At 38.3% G+C, this 23,093-nt stretch overlaps 2 protein-coding genes across 2 annotated transcripts; both read left to right on the top strand.

Annotated features, from left to right (window-relative positions):
- The first annotated feature begins 8,960 nt into the window (after positions 1 to 8,960).
- On the top strand, positions 8,961 to 10,509 carry LOC113360778 (zinc finger BED domain-containing protein RICESLEEPER 2-like). The gene is made up of 5 exons (XM_026604244.1): positions 8,961 to 8,979; positions 9,094 to 9,234; positions 9,579 to 9,750; positions 9,840 to 10,410; positions 10,486 to 10,509. Exons 1-5 carry the CDS (start codon positions 8,961 to 8,963, stop codon positions 10,507 to 10,509), a joined length of 927 nt encoding a protein of 308 aa, XP_026460029.1.
- Positions 10,192 to 11,719, top strand: LOC113360770. The gene is made up of 4 exons (XM_026604237.1): positions 10,192 to 10,877; positions 10,950 to 11,047; positions 11,361 to 11,416; positions 11,641 to 11,719. Exons 1-4 carry the CDS (start codon positions 10,556 to 10,558, stop codon positions 11,717 to 11,719), a joined length of 555 nt encoding a protein of 184 aa, XP_026460022.1. The 5' UTR covers positions 10,192 to 10,555.
- Positions 11,720 to 23,093: the final 11,374 nt, after the last annotated feature.

Raw genomic sequence — 23,093 nt, 5'->3', positions numbered from 1 at the left:
TTCTGAAATACATACAGGGGGTGTGTTATCCCAAACACTAATGACATGGGATTTCCTAGCTAGCTTAGCCAAAATATCTGCTGCTTCATTCATTTTATGCGGAACATATTTACATAGTGAACTACCTAACAAAGTTAAACCGTTTTTACAGTCTTGAACATAAGAGAAGAGTGTCCAAGGGATATTGGAAAGATCACCATTGATGGCATTAACAAGCGCAAGATTGTCGAAGATGAAAATGATGTTCTGAGCATGCATATCTTGAGCCCATTCAGCAGCCGTCAACAGTGCTTGAACTTCAGCTTCTAGAATTGATTTTGCACGTGTATGCCAGCATCTGGCAGCTGCAAATCGACCATTGGCTCTATAGAAGACGATCCCACATCCTGCAGAAGAAGACCATTTCCCCAAGGAAGCATCCACAAACATTAAACAAGTGTCAGGGTATTGATGCACCATTGAATAATGAAAGCGATGCTTATTAGAGGTAGTTTCAGTAGCAAGAAAAGGTTTCTGAAGACTCAAATAAAGCCTATGTGTTTGAGTCAGGGACTCTAACAAATCTGGATTTGATGGATAGTTACGACAGGACATTGTCGCTTGTTTTCCATGCTAACACTACAGCGTGCTTTCCAAATTTTCCACAGTATAACTATATAAATACTAAATAATTTTTGAGCATCAGAGTTAATCTTAATATCAAACCAATGCAAAATCCAGTCCCTGAGAGAAGTAAATTGGTGAACAGTAGCAAAAACTTGTGGGCATAATTGAAACCATATGGCTCTAGCAAAATCACAATGAAAAAACAAGTGATCAAAAGTTTCTGGATATAAACAAAAAAGCAGACAAAGGTCATTCTCCATAATATTGAGTTGAAACAAATGTATTTTTAAAGGTAGAATATTTTGAAGACACTTCCAAATAAACAATCCAAATTTAGGTAAAATATTCATGTGCCATAGCTTGAGCCATTGTTTCTGTTGTGCAACAGTAGCAGAACATTGATTAGCTACCAACATTTTATACACAGATTTAGTAGAGAAATTACCCGATTGAGTAAGAGACCATCTAATACAGTCATCCCCAGAGTAGGGGATTTTAATGGACTGAGTTTCTGTTATTTGTGTAGGGGTAAATAACTCTGCTAGAGCAGCCTCGTCCCATTGCTTTGAGTAAGGATCTATAAGCTGAGAAACCTGAGTATAATCTTGCAGATGATACTCAGTTGTCCTAACGACATGTTGTGACTTCATATTTACCCAATTATCCTTCCAAATACTTATATCCTGACCATGAGCCACTTCCCATATATGATATTTCCTAACTATTTCTAAACCTCGAGTTATACCATTCCAAACCCAAGTACCCTTCTTCCTAGAAAAATGTAACGGTTCATGCTTTGGAAAACATTTGGATTTTTTAAAACTTGAGAACATAAATCCTGAGGTTGAGTAACCAGCCTCCATACCATTTTTGTAAGCATAGCTAGATTGAATTTACGGAGATTTGTAAAACCCATACCACCATGTATTTTAGGAAGGCACAAACCTTTCCATGCTTTAGGGTTTAAACCCCGCTGCAGTGTATCTAGTTGTTTTAAAATAGAGTCCGAAATTGGGAAACATGTCATCTGATAAGAAGCAACTGAATTCAAAACAGATTGTATTTGGATTGCTTTGCCAGATTGAGGTATGAGTTTTTTTTGCGAACCATCTAGATGTTTCTGCATTTGATCTACTAAAGGTTTAAAACACAAAACCTTAGATCTATTGAGAAACAAAGGAACCCCTAAATATATATCAGTAAGCTTCATAGTGTCCAATTGTAACATGTTAGCTATCTCAGTTTGTCTAGTCCTAGAAATGTTTTTTGCTAAAAGCTATAACACTTTTGATAGGATTGATTACCTGACCAGAAGCGCGACTGAACCTCAAAACAATGTCTTGAGCATACCTAAGTTCAGATGATTTAGCTTTCAAAAATAAGATGACATCGTCTGTGAAAAAGATGTGAGATAGATGGTCCATATCTAGCAGGATTAACACCATGAAGCAACTTGGCACGTTCAACATGTAGAAAAAGCCTAGACAGTGCCTCCATACAAATAATAAACAAATACGGGGACAAACAATCACCTTGAAGAAGGCCCCTTGATGCCTAAAAATAAGAGCAAGGTGTTCCATTTAGAAGTATAGAGATATTCGGGGTACTAATGCATTGTAACACCATATCACACCATTCTTTAGCAGAACCTAATTTCGATAAAACATCAATGAGAAAATTTCGTTCGAGTCTATCGAAAGCCTTAGACATGTCTAATTTGATAGCTACAACACCATATCTATTTTTCTTATTTTTCATGGTATCTAATAGCTCGTGGGCTATAACTATGTTATCTTGAATATGTCTACCCGGCACAAAAGCAGCTTGGAATGGTGAAACTATTTTAGATCTGATTGGCTTCATACGATTCACCATAAGCTTAGAAATAACCTTATACGTTGAATTACATAAGCTAATGGGACGAAAATCAGATGGAGTAGCAGGCACTCCACTTTGGGAATTAAAGTCTGATATGTGGAATTAAATCTAGGGTCCAAACTGTGACATGTAAAAATAATTTGAACCACAGAAACAATATCAGATTCAACTATGTCCCGATTATGTTTATAAAAGCCAATTTGGAATCCATCAGGGCCTGGTGCTTTCCATGAAGGCATTTGAGCAATTGTACTTCTAATTTCAGTCACATCAGGAATTTTAAGGAGCATTTCATTATCTTCAGCATAAATACAAGTAAGAATCAAATTTAAAAATTCTATATCATGTCTTTGAAAAGTAATTGAATTACAACTACTAACATGACAAATGGAAACATATTTCCTTGACATAATTTATTCAATTACAATATTAAGTGTATTATACCTCGTATAGCCGGTGTATACTACAAAATGAGCAAAATAGTGAAAAATTAGTCCAATTTAAATAGGGGAATACTACAAAATGAGCACGACTATGTCTGGACATTTTTTAGTACTGTATTCATTATAATCTGTAAAGATATCCTTTCGAGTACTTATATCCATCTGAACAAGCCAGATACTTTGAGTTTCATAAATTTCCACAACAAAACATCTAAAATAAATTAGAGCTTGCCTCGACTTTGATAGAAACCTAGACAGTGAGAAACACATACTCAAAAATGAAAACTGAATAGATTACGGAAATCATCTCGCCGTTTAGGGAAATATTGCCTGTCTAAGTTAGCCAGTAGAAGATACTGAGAGATAATACAAATATATATATATTCTCTGTTCGGTTCCTATGGTGATTGCCAAATCTCCCACAGAATCAAACGATGTCATTTCTTGTATGTGGAAGTATGAACTGAGTAGTTGTGGAGTATATGGAGTGAGGGGAATAGAATGAGAAATTTTGGGGCATATCAGGTCCAAGGATAAGGTCTCTATATATAGAGAAAGACCCCAACGTCTAGAACAGTCGGTCTTCTCAAATGTCCATAAAAACCGATTTTCCTTTCATGCCATCTAGAATTGGTAACATAAACCAATTATGCAAAATTTGAATTTTCAACGACATTAATCGGTTTATATATTTACACATGTAATCCAATTTTCACAAGAAAAAATACATAAAACTAATAATTTGAAGGCATGAAGAATCATTATAAAATCGGATTATAATGACCCTGCTTAAACCGGTTTCATGATAGAACCTCAACAGTCGGTTTATGTCAGAAGTCGTATAGGATCGATTATTTACCCATAATTGCAAAACCGAATTTTGAGCATGCATAAACTTGTTTTACAATAAACATATTATACACATAATTATAATTAAAATACTCTTAAGTGTATTTAAGTTCAAAACCATGATCATCCAGTAAATAAACCTTACACCATCCAAAAGAAAGTCCAAAACTTGAAACTTAGACCACCAAAAGTCTTAAAAATCTTAAAACTTGAACTCATAATATCTAAAAGAGAGCATCAACATGATGGAGCACAAGCAACATCAGGAACATCAACATCTTCTGCTTCAGCAAAGGCTCCAAGAGAATCATATATTCCAAAACCTACATATGACAAGTCTTTTTAGGTCAACATATGTTGATTCTATCCCAGGGCCCATAAAATCTTGGTCGATTTCCACCAACCGAGGAAGTTGCATGACCAACAACTTCTTCTTCAGGAGTTTCACATATTCCACTGTAAGCCCGCATATAACAAAACCTACGTATGACAAGTCTTTTAGTAACATTCAACATAAAATTGAAGAAAAATGTAAAGACTTTTTAGAAAATGTCTACTTCCGTAAAAATCAAAACAATGTGTGAAATTATTGTGAAATGAAGAAAAGATAGATACCATTCTTTGGGTAATGTTTTGATGTCAAAATCAGACTTCAGTATCCTCCATTTCCTACATCTGTCACACTGTGCCAACTCATGATCGGGTTTGAAGTTATTACACCATTCCTAGGTGAGCATACGTAGATGTAGGGAAAATATCAGTAAAAAAGAAAAACGAGATCCATATTATGATGGAATACCACCGAAGTACAAATAATGCTACAAGATGGTAATATATATGTATACAACATAACTTCTATGATGGAATACCACCGAAGTACAAATAATGCTACAAAATGGCAATATATATGTATACATCATAACTTCTATGATGGAATACCACTGAAGTACAAATAATGCTACAAAATGGCAATATATATGTATACATCATAACTTCTATAAAATATAAGGCTGTTATTGGGGCGTCACACTCCTTTAGAGGGGCGTCACCTAATAAGACAAAAACGGGTCACCCATAAATAATATAAAAAACCCCTTATCTTATATAATTTTGTGATGACCAAACAACCCTTGTTTGGTTAATTTTAATTTAGTTTAATTAATTACGCCTAGGTTGGACATATAGCAAACCTAGGCGTAAAATTGGAATTACGTTTGGAAATCAACTAAACCTAGGCGTAAAATTGGAATTACGCCTGGAAATCAACTAAACCTAGGCGTAAAATTGGAATTACGCCTGGATATCAACTAAACCTAGGCGTAAATTGGAATTACGCCTGGAAATCAACTAAACCTAGACTGAACGACATGCAAATCAAAGTTTACGCTTGAATTGAACTAAACCTAGGTGTAAGTTCTTCAAAAACTAAATTACGATTGAAAAATCTAGTACCGTACCCAGGCGTAACACTAGCAGAAAGTAAATAAAATCCTAATTTTACTTTGATTTCATTTGATTTAAGCACAAAAATGAGTACAAAAAAGATGGGTTTGTTCGATTATTACCTTACATACACCATGGGTTGTTGTTGAGGAGTTTGAAAAATTCATTCTTCAATTGATTGAATCGGTGGAATGAGTTGAGGTTGATTGAGATGTTGATTACCATCACTAGGATCAGTTTGCTTCTTCCTCATCTGTTTTTATTAGTTTTAATTGAAGGGTCATTTTGGAAAAATTGCTATTGAATCAAAAGTATCCCTTAACCAGATTTTTGGTCACCAGATATCCAAGTGACGCCCTTCTAAAGGAGTGTGACGCCCCAATAACAACCTTCATAAAATAGGATTGGGACCAAGAAAATTTATTATTTCAAAGGAATATTATATCGGAGATGCTATTGAAGAAGTCTGACAGGTTGATGAACGTAATTGTTCATAATGAGGCCCAACTTTCTCTTGAATTTGCTCATAACGCGGATTTAGTGAAGCATATGACTTTGCTGCGTAAAGAATGTGACGAAGCCCTTAATTGGAAGGATAGTCTCATTTTAAAGCAAAAGAAGGATATTGCCTTAGCTGAGAGACGTCTTTCAGCCCAAGAAATCATCCGCAAGTAATATCATGCGGTTAGCTAAGGTTACTGCAGAGTGTAACGTTTTATCTTCTGATGTCTGTTCTCTTAAGAATAGACTTTTCGAGGAAGGCTCCGCATCATCTTCCATGTCCCATGCATCCTTAGTTAGGAAGTTGGAAGAGTTAGAGAATGTTTACCAAGTTTTATCCTCTGAGGATGCTTCGCTCCGGATTGATGTTTGTGACCTCCGAACTGAATGTGATACCCTGGTGGAGGATCTCGAGTCCGCTGAGGTGGATCTTGCTGAGGCTCAGCATAGTTTAGAAGAATCCCTTAGCCATGCAGGAGGTAGCTTAGGGTCCTTATATTCCAGCGCATCCTTTGTGTCTTTTGTTACATCTCCTTATTGCTTACACCCTTCGTATTCGCAGGTCTCCAGGAGCAGCTGGTGGGTGCAAATGACAAAATCAAACTTCTTGAAGGCTAAATATCTTCGCTGGAGATATATCGTCAGTTTTATGTTGCTGCTAAGTTCAATGCTGAGGCTCTCCAGTAGAGCTGGCAAACAAGCCCAAAACCCGCGGGTTCACCCTGCCCGGCCCGTAAAAACCCTAACCCGGCTCGGCTGGTTTCTAAACAAGCCGGGTTAGGGTTGGTAAATTGCAGGCCCGTGCACAAACGGGTTAACCCGGCCCGTCCCGCCAAAACCGCGGGTTCAGACCGTCAACCCGCCCTGGGTAACTTGTGAAGACACGTGGCGTCGCCCCTCCCATGAGTCCTATACGTGTCTGTCTCCCCAACTTCTATACTCTATACGTGTTCTAACTTCTCTACGCGTTGTATAAGAAAAAGAAAAACCTAGATAATTCCCTTTCGTTCGTTTCTCTAATTCTCTGAGAAGTGAACTCTGAAGAACTGTGAATCTCTAATTCTCAGAGTCTGAAGAACTATGTCACTTCTCAATGTTCTCATCTTCTTCTTCTTAGCAACCTAAATCAATCGTGATTCGTGAGTCCGTGACTCTTGAGATTAAACATAAATCAATCGGATTCAGTTCACGTTAGCCTACAAGCGGAATTTGTTCTTTTGATTTGTGGATAACAAAAGAATCTCAATCATCAAAACTCAAAAGGTATTATTACTTTAATTTGCAGTCTATTTTCTTTTTGGATTGTTAATATAAAAACTTTTCTGATTTTGTGGTCTTATTAATCTAACTATTTGCAGTCAGTCTACCTTTGTGGTCTTATTAATCTGATTTTGAGTTTTTGACTATATGTATATCAGTATATGATTCTAGTTCTCAGTGATTTCGATTTTTGAATGTGTGAGGGTTTGTGTTAGTATAGATTCTATAGAATCATAGATGGATCTTATTGAAATATTGAATACTGATTAAGTACTGTTGTTGAACTTTTTTTTAATGATTTTCTATGAATTGTGTGTGTTGGATTTGATTGATCATTATTTTTTCCCTAATTCTAGAAGGATACTTATTTGAATAGGTTCAATTATACACTACAGAAGAGCATTGTTTGCATATAGTGGACAAGGTCAATGGTTGACTGACTGGTGAAAATTAAGAAAGTGTTTTGTCAATTAGCATGAATGTCTGCAAACTGCAATGAACATTTATCTGTCGGTGGTTCATGTAGGATAACATCCATGGATGACGGTGGAGCCAATAAATTCAGCTGACAAAGGAAAACACTAGAAGGAAGAGGATTGGCCTTTTGTGATAGGATATGTAAGCAGCTAAGCATGGCATCCAGACTGTAGTAGCATCACGATCATGCGGTGAATGCGATTTACAGTTCTGATAACCTTAACTAGATTGAATTCTATTTGCAGAGAGTTTTAAATTTTTCTGTAGCTTTAAATGTTTGAGCAATTCAAGGTGTATTTAAACAAAAAAAAATATAGGATGGATGTCTAACCGGGAGTAGTACATGATCTTTTCTTTGCCAAACCCAATGTTCATTTTCAGACTTCTTATATGTCTCATAAAAACATTGAAAGCACCTTTACCTTGCATTTCATTTCTCATCGCATTATATTTGGGAAGGGACCATTAACAATAAATAAGATTCTTTTTTTTTTTTGGAAGTGTACTTGAGAACAAATTCAGTGGGATAAGAGAAGGATTCCGAAATATTTATTGGCAGTGTACCTTAAGATAGAAAGAGAGTCCAGCAAGTGAGCATCCAAGGAAGGTTCCTGTCGCAGACACCTGAAAAGCAAGTAAGATTTTATTTCCTTGACACTTGACATGTTGACACTTGACATGTTGTTGTGAATTTGGAAGATGAAAGTTTTTCAAATGTTACATTTTTGATTTCAAATGTTCTTACTTGCTTTCTATAATTGAGATATGATAGGGTGAGGGTTTGTGAAAGTAAATGCTTGTTCTTATGCTCACCATTAGGCATAAATATAATGCATCTAACTTATTGTAGTCTGCTTCTTTTATTTCCTACAAGTAAGTAAAGTAATGTAGTGATTTTTGAGTCTGACCTATTCTTTGTGGCTCCATTATTCTAGGATGTCAAGTGTACAAGAACAGTATAACGATGTTATGAGTAGTGAGGATGACGATGTTGAAATGGTAGATTCTGAGAATGTCTCTGCAACTGTTGGTTGTGCACCTACAGCTATTTCAATTGGAAAGAAAGGAAACAATTCAAAGAAATCTTGACTTAGATCTGATGTTTGGGACTTTTTTGACCGCGTTAAAGAGAAAGATGGAACAGAGAAGGGAGTGTGTAAGGCTTGTCAATTTGGATATAAATATGAAAGCAGCAAAGGCGGAACCTCATCTATGAGAAGGCATGTGTGTCCTCAGCGTCAGTCTAAGGACATAGGGCAGATGATGTTATCTGCAAAGAACGGCCAGCTGTCTACCCGCGTACGCAAATTTGATCAAATGAAGTTCCGGGATCTTCTTTCAACATTACTCATTGCAAGAAACGTCCCATTTTCGTTGGTGGAATGGAAAGAATTTAGGGATATATGTGCTTATCTAAATGAGGATGCTAAACCAATATCAAGGAATACTGGGAAAGCTGATGTTATCAAAAGACATAAAACACGAAAAGAAGGTATTCGAAACATGTTGAAACTTGCTCCAGGTATGTTGCAGTCCAGAATTTCAAATTTCGGTGACATGTTTTGTTTCTTACTTTTGTATGTATGAGTGATTGATTATCATAATATTTGCTGATGTATTTGACTTATCCTTGCAGGTAGGATGTGTCTAACATCTGACATGTGGACTTCTGTTACGACTACAGGGTATATAAGCTTAACTGTGCACTATCTTGATCAAAATTGGGAGTTAAAGAAGTATCTTCTGAATTTTTGTGAACTTCCACCACCTCATACAGGTTAAGCACTTAATTCATGACATCTTTTATTTTATCATGTGATATTTATATATTGCTTATTTGCTTTAGTCTTGAGATTTTCCACCACCTCATACAAGTGAATTACTTAATTGGGAGTTTTAACTTTTACCCATTCCACTCTTTGATAGGTGAAAATCTTTCTGCCATGCTATTTGCGATGATAGAAGATTGGGGAATTGAAGATAAAGTATCCAACATCACCTTGGATAACGCTGCAAATAACGGAGCTTGTGCTAGAATTATGCAAAGCAGACTTGTTGCGAAGAAGATCTTGTTTAACAAGGGAAAATACTTTCATGTGCGTTGTTGTGCTCACATCTTAGCTCTTATCGTAAAAGATGGACTTATGAAGATTGATCCAGCTGTGCTTAAGATAAGAAAGTCTGTGAAGTCCCTTAAAAAGTCTCAAGTAAGAAAACAAAAATTCTTGGACATTGTTGAAGCTTTAGGAATGTCTGGAACAAGAAGGGGTATTCGTCAAGACGTGAGCACAAGGTGGGTTTCTACTGTTATTTTGTTATACTTATACAGTTAGAGATTGTATTAATGTTTATAGTATACTCACTTGGTGTTGTTTTATACAGGTGGAATTCAACTTATCTCATGTTGGACAGCTGTCTTGTTTATAGAGTTGTTTTTGCTCATTTAAAGGAGGTGGATCCAGACTATGAAGACTGTCCAACTGATGAAGAATGGGAGAAAATTGAAGTTGTCACAAAGTTTCTCAAGACATTTTATGATCTCACGACTTTATTTTCTGGTAGTAAGTATCCTACTTCCAATCTTTATTTTGAAGGAGTTTGTCGAGTTCAGGTGTTACTCAAAAAAGAAAGTACAAATGATATTGATTACATTAGGGAGATGGTAAAAGAGATGCAAGAAAAATTTAACAGTTATTGGACAAACTTGAGTCCTATATTGGCTATTGCACTTGTGTTAGATCCTAGATATAAACTTCATTATCTGAACTTTGCTTACTCCAAGTTGTATCCTGATGTAAGAGTACTAGAAAGAAAAGTTAATGATGTGCGTGATGAAATGAAAAAACTTTATAATGAGTATTGCATCTTTTCAAGAGCTTCTGGAATTGGAACTCAGAATTTGGGTACTCAAACCGATGGGAATTCTGCCCATCAAGGAAGTGAGTGGTACGAGGTAATTTTGAAGCTTATTTATTACGTACATGTGGTCTTGTATTATTTTGTGTTTTATCTGTGTGTGTTTGTGAAGTTCTTGTACTTTATGTTCTCATAGAAGATAACTAGTACTTTGCTCTCATTTCTAACTTCTTTCTTGTTTTATGCAGGAATACGCTGCAGCACAGGAAAATGGTGGTGGTGATCTGCAATCTGACTTGTCAGAGTTAGATCTATATCTTAGTGAGAAACATCCTTGTCAACGGAATCCATCATTCGACATCCTAATGTATTGGAAAGGCCAGGAGCAACGATTTCCAGTTCTTTCAAGAATGGCTGGGGACATCTTGTCAATTCCTATTTCAACCGTCGCTTCAGAATCTGCATTTAGTATTGGCGGAAGGGTAATTGATCGATTTCGGAGTTCCTTATTACCTGAAAATGCTGAGGCGGTGATAACAACTCGTGATTGGGACCTTGGAGTTGGTAAGTGCCTATATTGCATTTAGTTGAATATCTAAATTTCATATTTAACTTCGATGGTTTTTATCCATGTAGGAAAAGAAGATTTGGATGAGGAAAATGGGCTTATTGGAGAAGATGTATTAGGATTTGAACTTGGTGTATTGGAGGATGAGGAATTGGAGGATGGCGAAGTAAGTTCTTATGCGTCTAATTAGTATGCGTAGTTGCATACTTCTTCAATATAAAGCGGGGTAAATATGCAAATTCTGACTTGTTTCTTTTCTTTTGTTTGATTTATTTTTGCTTGGAATTACAGATTCATAATAATGATTAGTTGGAGCAACTCAAAGATAGACATGGAAAATGAGAATGTTTTTTGGACAAATTGTTTTTTGGACAGACAGTTATCACAGTGTCTCCAAATTTTGTATAGAAAAGAGATTGGAGATGTTTTTTTGGACAGTTATCAGTTTTTGATTTAACCACAATATATATTTTGTGCAGGATCTATGGTATGGTAAAATGGTATTACTAGTTACTACGGTATCGATTCTCAAAGGGTATTTTTCTTTGTTGAACTGTGTAATTGTAACTGTGACTGACTGACTGTGTAACTGGTATAATGGTATTACTATTAAACAGTTGTTACTTGTTAAGATTTTCAATTTTATCATTTTGTTTCACTAGATTTTTAAATTTTGATAGTGTCACTAGTGAATCTGTTGTTGATTGAAAATTTGAAATGAATCTAAATATGAAATGAGTTATGTGAATGTTATGTTAGGTTGCAGCAGTCTTGCCCAGAAAACATGAATACTCTGTCAGACAATTCAGATCTGACATACGGGCGGGCTAACCCGTGAGCCCGCAAGTTCAGCCCGTTACGGGTACGGGTTGAAGAAATGCTAACCCGCGAAGAATTTTCACCCGCGGGTTTCGACCCGTATTAACCCGAACCCGTAGAACCCGTAACGGGCCAGCCCCGGCCCGCCCGGTTGCCAGCTCTACTCTCCAGCAAGCTAACGATCAGCTTAGTGCTCAGATGACAGATCTTCGTCAAAAGTCTGCTTCGGATTTGGCGGCTCAGCCTGCTCAAATGAAGGCGCAGTTTGAAAAATCGGCCATCGATTATATTAATGATGCCTTTGCAGAAACTGAGCTCCAAGCTGAGGGTGTGGTTTTTCCTCGTCTCTCTTATCCTTGATCCTTCCGTGTCCAGACTATCTTAACTGAACTCTTTGTTGTATTGTGCCCCAGTTGAGGGGCCTTTGTATCGTCTCCTTTCCTTGAAACAATGCTTCATGACGGTTGAATCTTTGTTATCTGCAACTTTTAAGACATGTCAGTTATATTTTGGTAACATTATTATTGTAACTATATTATTGCATGAATATTTTGTTTGTAGACGTGTTGTGTCTAGATGATTGCACATTCAAGTCATCACAAGGTGCTAAGGTATGTTTAACCTTGAGTGGAACATTCATCGTCCTATCTAAGTATCCTTTGGCCAGAAGGTATCGTGGTGGCGAGGGCTCTTACATGGCAATAGTTTTCCTGTCACCCTACGCGTTCAGCGCGATGGCTGCTTTACTTCGACAAGGTATCTCTATAGGGGATATCTTACTTTTTCTTATTGCCTCATGAATGGAGTTATCAATCCGATGATCCGAGTATTGACATATGCGCAGTTATGTCTTGCCTTGTCTCATCGTCAATCCTGACGAAGGGTGTCTATTCTAACCCAATTTGTACCTAATCAAAAATTGACTTTCTCTTATCAAAAAGTTTTTTTCATTGATTAGTAAGGTTCATAATACCTTCAATCAGGGATAGAACATGGTGGGCTATTGCCCGTTCCCTTCTTCTCCTGAGTAATCACCATTCTCTTACGGGTAGTACTTTTTTAGGTACATTGCATTCCAAGGGTGTTGTAATACTTCACCTTGGAGGGTCCTTAGGTAGTATGACCCTTTTCCAGCGATGTCATGTATGATGTAGGGCCCGTCCCACGTCGGAGCTAGCTTGCCCCAATCCTTCTTTCTTTGATATGGTGGTATCTGACGTAATACGTATTCTTCGACCACAAAGTTTCTTGGGATGACCCGTTTGTTGTATTCGCGAGCTAGCCTTCGTTGATAGTTTAACATCTTTTGCAAAGCCACTTCCCGCTTTTCTTCAAGATCATCGAGCTTCTCTAGCATTAAGTCCGTTGTTAGGTTCTTCTCTCATGCCTTCGTTTTTGTTGTTGGAAGCATTATCTCCATTGGTAGGGCTGCACATGGTTCGGTTGGTTCAATATGGTTATTGGCCAAAAATAAATCGACACCGGAGTACTCCGTTTTCCAACTTTGAAAACCAATGAAACCATTAAACCTAGTCGGGTTTTATTAGGTTGGTTGTGACTTGGTTCGGTTTTTAACCTGTCGATTTTAGTTAACCGATAGTTCATTCTCAATGGTTACCTTTTTTGTTCTTCAATTCTTTACAGAGTCTGATAGAAATTTCGAACTAGCAAATTTAACCTCTAATTTGAACAATTAAAATAGTAAATCGAGATTAGTAACTATCAAGAATACCACTTCTTCCTTATCTTCAATTCTACCGTGAAGAGGATAAATTGAATCAAAGCAATCCAGTTAGATCAAACCATATTCATAATTCTTCAGTCAAAGCAGCACATAATTTCAACATCGCAAGACATAAACGGTGTACAAATACGAGGAAGGGATAGAGGGGTACATACAATCTTAAAATCACAAAATCTTGTATTTCAATCCCACGAACAAATCAATCCCAACTAAATCAAAAACTAATTTTATTAAAACCCTTTCCCCCTAATTGCAGGCTTAATCGAAAAAATCTTTTCTTCTCCAGGGAATCCATTGAACTAAAATACCAAACAAAACCCATCAATTCCAACCTTGATAATTTAAACATGAAACAATTCAACAATTATTATACACAAAAATTCGTAAAACGGCTTCAAATACAACAATCAAAACTCAAAAACTCCATTGTCTTGGTTCTGCACATTAACAGATCTAAATAAACATAAACCCTGGATCTCGATCAATAGTTGTAAGATTAACCATCAATCAGTTATGAAAGGTTATTTAATAGCTAGATTCAAATGGGTTTGAGCGTCGTTGTAGAAGAACAGGGGAAGAAGAAGAAGATGTCAGGGGTGGGGTGTTTTTACTTGTTAAAACTCAAGTTTTGTAAAGTGGAGGAAGAAGAAGATGGTTGACTGGTTGTGGATGCTTTTTATGATAGGGATGTGGCTGATGAGTGTTTGCCGGTAGTGGAAGAAGAAGAAGGAGCCGCTGCAAAAAAAAGTGCGAGAAGTTAGAGTGAAAAGATGAAAAGAGATTAGGTTTGGAAAGTCACGTGGAAAGTTATATAATATGATCTATGGCTAAAAACTATTAAGATCCGACGAACATTACTAATCGATTAACCAAGGCTTTTCGGTTCGGTTTTGGAGAGAAACCAAAAGTGAAACCGAATTTGTCGGTTATTTGAAACTGACAACTGAAACCTAAAGCATTAGATTTGGTTTCACTTTGGGTTGGTTAATATTCCAATGGTTTCAATTAGGTTCATGGTTATGGTTCGGTTTTGTGCAGCCCTATCCGTTGGGATGACCGCTTCGGCTCCGTAGGTTAGCAAGAATGGAGTATCTCCCATTGTCGCCCTTCTTGTAGTTTGGTAGGCCCATAGGACATTGTGCAGTTGCTCGCACCATCTTTTCTTGTACGTTCCTAGCTTTTTCTTCAAGTTCATCGTTATTGTTTTGTTGGTCGCCTCCGCTTGCCCATTGCTCTTAGGGTATATAGGAGTGGACTTGTTTTTCTGAATGTTGAAAGTATCAAACAACATATCTATGTTCTTTCCTTGCAACTGCTTGCCATTGTCAGAGACTATGGCGGCTGGTATTCCGACCCTGCATATGATTTGCTCAAGCAAGAACTTAAAGACATCTGTGTCCCTAATTCTTGCCAAATCCTTTGCTTCCACCTACTTGGTGAAGTAATCCGTAGCCACAATAAGGTATTTTCTCTTCGAGGTTCCCTCTATCAAGGGTCCGACAATATCAAACCCCCACTTGACAAATGGCCAAGGGCTGATGACTGTGTTGAGCTCCGTTGCTGGCGCTTTAATCTTCCTGGGAAAGCGTTGGCATCTCTCACAGCGCTTAGCCACGTTCTTTGAATATTCTTTCATGCTTAGCCAGTAGTATCCTTACATTTTGGATTTGACTTCCAAGGACCTTCTTCCGCTATGATTGTCGGCATCTCCGCTGTGTATATCATGGAGTATCCTTCTACCTTTGGTTCGTGAGAGGCACCTCATCAGAGGTTCAAGAAATGACCTTCTATACATTATTCCATCATGCAGGTTGTACACTGCTGCTTTCGATTCAAGTTTCCGAGCCTCTTTGACATCTGCTGGAAAGGTTCTTTGTCAAGGTATTGGTGAATTGGAATCCTCCAATCATCTTCCGCTTCGTCGTCGTTATCTTCGTCCGACATAGGTTGATCTTTGTCAGATTCTTCGACTTCGTTATCTGGTTCTTCTTCGTCTTCTTTTCCTTTCTCAGCTTCTCTCATGGTTCGAGTTTGAACGGCCAAAGACTCCCCAACTCCTGAGATTGGTCCTTCTATCGAAGGCTCATATATCCTTCCAATTTGCACGGAGGTGGTATCTCTGTCCCTTAGAATTAATGATATGAATGTTAAGGCATCTGCGTGTCTGTTATCTTTTCGACAGACATGTATGAATGTAACGTTGTTAATTTTTGACGCATGCTCATGTGCTAGCTTTAGGTACGAAGATAGTACTGGATCCAAAGTTTGATATCTGAGCTCGATTTCTCTAATGACTAACTGTGATCACTAGTAAAACGAACATCTGACAAGCCTAGCTCCCGTTCCAAGCGTAGACCATGTATGACCGCCTCGTATTCTGTGATGTTATTAGTGTACTGTTCGAATTTTAACCCGAACGCATAGATGAGTCGGCCTTAGGTAGGGGTTGTTATTACAATCCTTATGCCTGCGCCCTCTCCATTGGAGGAGCTATCTAAGAATATCTCCCACCTCCATGAATTCTGAGGTTCCAAGAGATCTTCTGGTTCTTGCTTGTCTTTCTCCATTCCTGGGATGTCATCTATCTCTGCTTCGTCGTTGAGAGGTAGGTCCGCTAGAAAGTCTGCTAAGATTTGTGATTTCTCAGCCTTCATTGTTTCCAAGATTATGTGGAACTGCTTGATCATGGCATTCCATTTTGCCACCTTTCCAATTTTCTCCGTGTTGACTTATCTGAGCCTTTGTGAAGACTCGGATGGTATGTGCGTCGAAATATATCCTTAGTTTTTGTGTTGCCACCACTAAGGCATATATAAGTTGCTCCACCTTGATATAATTATGCTCAGCTGAACTGAGTGTTTTGCTGATGTAGTATATGGGATTTTCTCCTTGTCCTTGGTCTCGTACCAATACTGCGCTCACAACGTAGCTTGTTTCTGCTAAGTACAAGGTGAGAATTTCACCTGGCTCCGGCTTCTGTAGGATGGGTACCGAAGTCAAATATTCCTTGATTTTTTGGAAGGCCTGCTCGCACTCCGTGGTCCACATGAACCTGCTTCCCTTCCTTAGTGTATCGAAAAATGCTTTTCATTTATCCGATGATCTTGCTATGAATCTTCCCGTGGAAGCTAAGATTCCATTTAGATTTTGTACTCCTTTTAGTGTTCGTGGAGATGGCATTTCCATTATTTCTCTTACCGTTTCGGGGTCGACTTCTATTCCTCTCTTAGTTACCAAGTATCCTAGGAATTTTCTTGAGGTTACTTCGAACATGCATTTCTTCGGGTTTACCTTCATGTGAAAGATTCTCATGGCTTCGAATATTTCCTTTAGGTCTGATAGGTGGTGTTTCACCTCTTTGCTCTTGACAAGCATATCGTTCACGTAGACCTCCAGTATCTTGCCTATCCACCGCTTAAAGATTTTGTCTACCATCTTGAGATCGGGGTTGAAAAATGAAATCGGGAATTGGAAATGGATATTGTAACCGAGAGATTAATCTCCCACTGTGATCGCCAATTGTTTGTGGGTGAAAACCGTCTGCTGATTTCGGTAATTTCGTGTGAGTGCGAGAAACAAATCTAAACCCAAAACAATGTACTGCACGGGAGTACTTTTGATTCGAGAGATCAATCTGTACAATCCTGACCTAAACCAAGAAATGGCTGTTCCAGGATTGCTTCAGTCACAAAGTGAAGGAGAAGAGTTAGTCTTAGGGAGGGAAGCGAAGAAAGTGTTGAGGCCAGAATAGTTGATTCTGGAAGTGTGGGTGTTTTGCGACTTGAATCTGAAAGTTGAACTGGCGAGCTGAATGGAAAGCTACCAGGTGATTTCTGGATGTGTATTGTTCTCCTGACCAAAACTTGTCGTTTGGTGGAAATAGGTTTAATAAAACGTACCCTGGCCTCGTAAGAAGTGGAAGCGGTTGAGTGGTGGAAAAGTGGTAACGGGTAACGCCTGGAATTGATGTTTCCATAATGAAGATGCGTTTCACCACTTATTTCTTGCCATTACTAACTGCCTCACTCTTATGACACTTTCTTGTAACGGGCATATTGCACGCCGCACGCTGTAAACCACAAGACCAATACCCTGATGAGCATCCCCCAGTTTGTGACATGTTTTGATGTCTCGAGTGTTTTCATTGGAAAACGTGTAGCATGTTGCTATGTGCGGCAAGTTAAGATGGAGAGGCTTGCCGACGACCTTCGACGGCCGAGATTTTGCATCTCAAGAGGAAGTGTAGCCGTTGATCGCGGATACCTTCTGTTTGGCGGCTAGTGGCGTGGCCGTGGTGCTGGCATTGCTTGCGCATTCCTTTGGCGTGGCCAAATTAGGGTTTGACACAAACCGTGGAATTTGGCATTGCGGCCAAAAGTTGCCATAAGCTTGGTGGAGAACTTGTGCTGAGATCTGCATCTCAGGAGGAAGGATAGCCGTTGATCGTGGCTACCTTCCGCCGGTGGCCAGAGGTATGGCAGCGTGGCTGGCATGGCTTGCGCATGCTTTTTGGCATGCGCGTGCGGCATGTGTGTCTGGTAAGCGCGTCTGGTAAGCGTGTCGGGAATGAGTGTATGGGAAGCGCGTCTGGAATGCGCGTCTGGCATGCGCGTCTGGTAAGGGAGTCTGACATGTGCGTCTGGTAAGTGCGCCTGGCTTGCGCGTCTGGCATGTGCGTCTGGCATGTGCGTCTGGTAAGCGCGTCTGGCATGCGCGTCTGGCATGCACGTCTCGTAAGCGCGTCTGGCATACGCGCCTGGCATGTGCGGCATGCGCGTGTGGCATGCTGGCGTTTTTTGGGAAGCTAGCGCGTTTTTGGGAAGCTGGCGCGTTTTTGGGAAGCTGGCGTGTTTTGGGAAGCCAACTTAGTATGGCGACCTTTTTGAGGCCGTGGTAAGTTTGGAGCAACCCGATTGGTTGACGAGAAGTGGGGCCAGCATGCTAGGGCGTGGCCATACTTCCAACGCGCGGTGGAGGATTTGAAGCTACTTATTGGTCGACGGAAAGAGGATCGACATGCTAGGGCGCGGCTGCACTTTTAACGCGTTGTGGCGGATTCAGTTGCCTAGCTTGTTTAAGCATGGTTTTGACCAACGGGGTCCAGTATACTTGCGCGGGGCGCGAAACCCTAATTTGCAAATTAGTTGGGTTTATGAGTTCTTTGCGAGTTATCACAATAATTAGCTGGATTTTGTATGCTGCCACACAAAAATCTTTATCTACAGAATGCAATGTGCTTTCTGTCTGAGCATTTCGTGCAATTGCCTTAACTTTGGTACTTGGAGGTTCATGTTACTCCGCTGCGAGTGAACATAAATCCGTCATGCCATACCTGAAAAAGCGGGGGTCTAACAACACCACCCAATATTTCTTTTAGCAATCTGTATGGACTAACTTCGAAATACTCTCAAGGAGTTAATATCTCTCTCTTGTTTTTGATATTACTCAAGCTAATAGAAATCAGGGAGTCCTAATCAAAGCACAAGGAATACTTGGACAACACCAAAGACTAAAGTCCAAGGATCAATCAATATCAATCAACAACCAAAGGTTGAATTTCCAATTGATGATCACGAATGCACAACCTGTATTATTTCAATTATATAAAATATAATGCGGAAAAGAAATAACACAGACACCAAAAATTTTGTTAACGAGGAAACCGCAAATTCAGAAAAACCCCCTAGTCCAGATTGAATACACACTGTATTAAGCCGCTACCGACACTAGCCTACTGCAAAGTAACTTCGGACTGGACTATAGTTGAACCCCAATCAGTCTCCCACCGATCCAAGGTACAGTTGTACTCCTACGCCTATGATCCCAGCAGGATACTGCGCACTTGATTCCCTTAGCTGATCTCACCCACAACCAAGAGTTGCTGCAACCCAAAATCACAGACTTGATAATAAACATATCTGTCTCACAAAAAAAAGTCTATCAAAGGATAAATCTGTCTCCCACATATAAACCCTAGGTTTTGTTCCGTCTTTTGATATAAAATCAAGGTGAACATGAACCAATTGATAATCCGATTTTATATTCCCGAAGAACAACCTAGATTAATCAATCACCTCTCTAGAATCCTTCCTGACTACACAAGCAGATTGTCGAGGAATCACAAACAGTGAGAAGAAGATGTTTGTGACTTCTTTATCTTTCCTATCGGAGAACTCTCACGATCTCAAGCCAATCAGTCGATTGTACTCGTACGATAGAAGATGCAAGATCAGATCACACAACTACGATAAAGTAGTATCGGTCTGGCTTCACAATCCCAATAAAGTCTTTAAGTAGTTAACCTGATTTTAGAGAAGAAAATCAAAGGTTAATGGAGATCGATTCTAGCAAGCGCACTAGTAGCACATAAACGTGTGGGGATTATTTTTGCACAATGCTAGATGTCACCTTTATATAGCCTTCAAATCAGGGTTTTTCCTTAGGTACAAAGCAATCCTTATTCACCGTTAGATGAAAACCTGATTTAGATTCAAGCTAATATTTCTCAACCGTTAGATCGAAAACTTAGCTTGTCACACACACTTGGGTAGACTTTTATTGGGTTTGTGAAAACCATGCCCAAACGTGTACGTGTATGTTGGCTCAACATAGTAACCCAAAAGGTTAACCATATGAGAATTTCATGTTAACCTTGTTCTTCTTCACCATAACTAGTTCAATTGACTCAAATGAACTAGTTAAAGAGTTGTTCAATTGCTATGAGATCTTATGTAACTACACAAGACACAATTGAAACAAAGATGATTCGATTCGATTGAATCGGCTCATGAACATTATATCCACGGTTTGCATAAAGCATTCCTGAGTAATTTAATATTTCATGTTCAGAGCACATCTTTAGATCATAACCTCTTAAGTTCACAAACAAGTTCGCGGACTTAAGCTAAGCGGTTGAGTTTTCCAAACTCAGCAGAAATTCTCGGAAAGAGAACTTCCGCCAGTTGCGGACTGGGTTCGCGGACTTAGCACACAAACGAGTTTTTGGAAAATCCAGCATAAATTCTCGGTCGAGAACTTCCGACAGTTCGCGGACTGAGTCTGCGGATTGGTTTCGCGGACTTGGCAAGCCAATTCCACAAGCCTACCGATTTCTCTTGATCAACAAAGTTCGAAAACTTCGGTTCAAGGAATACATGGTTATGTAATCTAAACTCTTATTTCAATCATTGCGACATTCTCAGAGGACGCTATGTAGCCATTATTCATAGGTCGATTCACGTCAGAGCAATTCTCAAAGTGATTGAAACTTTTCATGACTTTCGTTACTAGGTGAAGATAAACTTGATCAAAGTGAAACGCTTTACCAACACACGATTTCGAGATAAAATATAAGCAATGAATGCTCAGCTCGAAATATTAAATGTGCATGATCTAGTTTATATAGTATACGACTTTTGTCTCATAAGAAGTGGGAGATACAAGAGATAGACTTTTGAGTGATAGATAAGTTCAAGTCTCTACATACCTTTTTGTAGATGAAGTTCCACGGTTTCTTTTATAGATCTTCGTCGTTGTATAATGAATCGCCATGAAGTCCTTTAGCTCAGCTACACTTTTCTATCCTAGTCCGAGACTTAGCTATGTAGGCTAGAAATCAAGACTTATAGTTTTGATCACTAACATTGACAAACATGCTTGAGATAGCAACGCATGCGAGGTTGACCGAGCTATGCTCTAACAATCTTCCCCTTTTTCAATTTTAGTGACAAAACTATTAATACATATGGAATACAAAAAAGATAAACTTTAGTGGCTCCTATTCCATAGTCTAATCTTCAACGTTCTCTGAAATCTTCGTCCTTCCAAGTACTCCAATGATCCCAAAGGTTGTAAGTTTAGCATCACCGTTGTTGAAGATCCGTAGCTATAACAATGAGAGAAATCGAGATTCTCGATCATTATTATACACTGTCATAGTATTATTATGTAACATCAAAGTCCAATTGCATCACGACTTTAATAATAATACTAAGGTGATATGTATCACTCCCCCTAGTCAATACTCCATCTCGATCATGGAAACCACTCCCCCTTACACAATGATCCAAAAACCATATGTATTTGTAGTGTGAACTAAAATATTTCTCCCCATTTTTGTCAATAAAATTGGCAAAGGTACAAGAATGGGATCATAATGAAATTTCCACAAGAGACATTTCATGACCAAAAGAAAAATACATACCAACTTAATTTAGATGTAATGTAATAGTCGAAGCTAACAACATTCATCAAGGAGTTTTAAGATACAAGATAACCCTTATAAAATTCCACAACCGCACTCCCCGCAAGATATTACCGTTAAGCAAAAGTTCAAAAGAACTCTCCCCCATTCGATGTCATTCCCGAGAGAACAACATGAGCGACCTTAATTTCGAAAGAAAAGAAGGATTTTTTATTGGACACCAAAAACCATAGGAATGATTTTCTATATCCAAAGCTCAACCAAATTAACCACAAGTAAACCCATGATTAATTCAATTGGAATACACAACTAAATCAAACCACAAAAGTGATCAATTTAATTGAAAGTGTTCAACATAAGTAAACTCACGGAGCTACGACTAAGTCAATCACACGGAGATGACTAACTTTAACCGTTCAAATACTCAACATAAGGAAAACCTAACGGAATATATGACTACATTAACCAAAGAACATGATAGTGTATCCTTTCATATACTCAACACAAGAATTTGTGGAATATATGAAAACTCAACTAGATTAATTACAAGAGAACCTATAATTAATCTAATTGGAATACAAACAACCTAACTAATTATCGAAGTAATCAATTTAATTATTTTGGGCTCAACATAAAAGAACTTATGGAACCCCGACTAAGTTCATCATAGAATATGACAACCTTAACCGTACATGTACTCAACATAAGAAAGAAAACTTATGGAGTACTAACTAAATAACCAAATTAGTTGATTAATTTAGTTCCTAATGCTCGACATATAGCATCTTATGGAACAACCAACAAAGCCAAGGTAAATCGACTTAGTTGTAAGGTGCTCAACATAAGACACACAATGGAGCCTTCACGGTAAAACATAATAAAATGGATCAATGAAGATCAATACCGTGGATAACATACAAGGATCTCTTATATTTTCCATCATAGCGACATAATAGACTTTATCCTTGTTGAACAAAAGATTTTATACTATTTTCCATCAAATACATGACTGCATAAAGTCTATTCGTCCTTTCATCAATACGAATACCGATTCATGAACGACTTTACTTTTGACCGCAATATGGGACCTTCAAGTTCACAGACGTAAACAATACATATCCCATAAAAATATTGCAATATCATAAACCATTAAAATACTGCAGTAAACATCATCCTCTAAATATTTTTATAATTTAAAACCAATAAACCTAAAAAATAACATAAGAAGATGGAAACAAAAATAGCTATGTGTAGTCACAATCATCGCTATTCAAAGCACTAGTTATTCTTCCAACTAATCCAAAAAGAAGACATCCTAGGCGACAATGCTTTTGAGAAATTCAGCATCATTCCCAAACTCCTTGTTGTCAACAACCATTGGAACATACAGTTCATAAAGATAGGAGTTTATATCAACGATTGTCTTGGCTGATTATGTCGTACAAA

The sequence above is a fragment of the Papaver somniferum genome, chromosome 1 (genome assembly GCF_003573695.1).
Source record: "Papaver somniferum cultivar HN1 chromosome 1, ASM357369v1, whole genome shotgun sequence".
NCBI lineage: Eukaryota > Viridiplantae > Streptophyta > Magnoliopsida > Ranunculales > Papaveraceae > Papaver > Papaver somniferum.
This window is presented reverse-complemented; position numbering and strand designations above follow the sequence as displayed.

What these genes read in the sequence shown, in the direction of transcription:
- LOC113360778 (XM_026604244.1), top strand. An exon ending in CGTCAAGACGTGAGCACAAG is followed by an intron (nt 9,751 to 9,839) that starts GTGGGTTTCTAC and finishes TGTTTTATACAG; the next exon opens with GTGGAATTCAACTTATCTCA. An exon ending in AAGGAAGTGAGTGGTACGAG is followed by an intron (nt 10,411 to 10,485) that starts GTAATTTTGAAG and finishes GTGTTTGTGAAG; the next exon opens with TTCTTGTACTTTATGTTCTC.
- LOC113360770 (XM_026604237.1), top strand. Translation starts at nt 10,556, where the DNA reads ATGCAGGAATACGCTGCAGCACAGGAAAATGGTGGTGGTGATCTGCAA. An exon ending in TGATTGGGACCTTGGAGTTG is followed by an intron (nt 10,878 to 10,949) that starts GTAAGTGCCTAT and finishes TTATCCATGTAG; the next exon opens with GAAAAGAAGATTTGGATGAG. An exon ending in AGGAATTGGAGGATGGCGAA is followed by an intron (nt 11,048 to 11,360) that starts GTAAGTTCTTAT and finishes TATTTTGTGCAG; the next exon opens with GATCTATGGTATGGTAAAAT.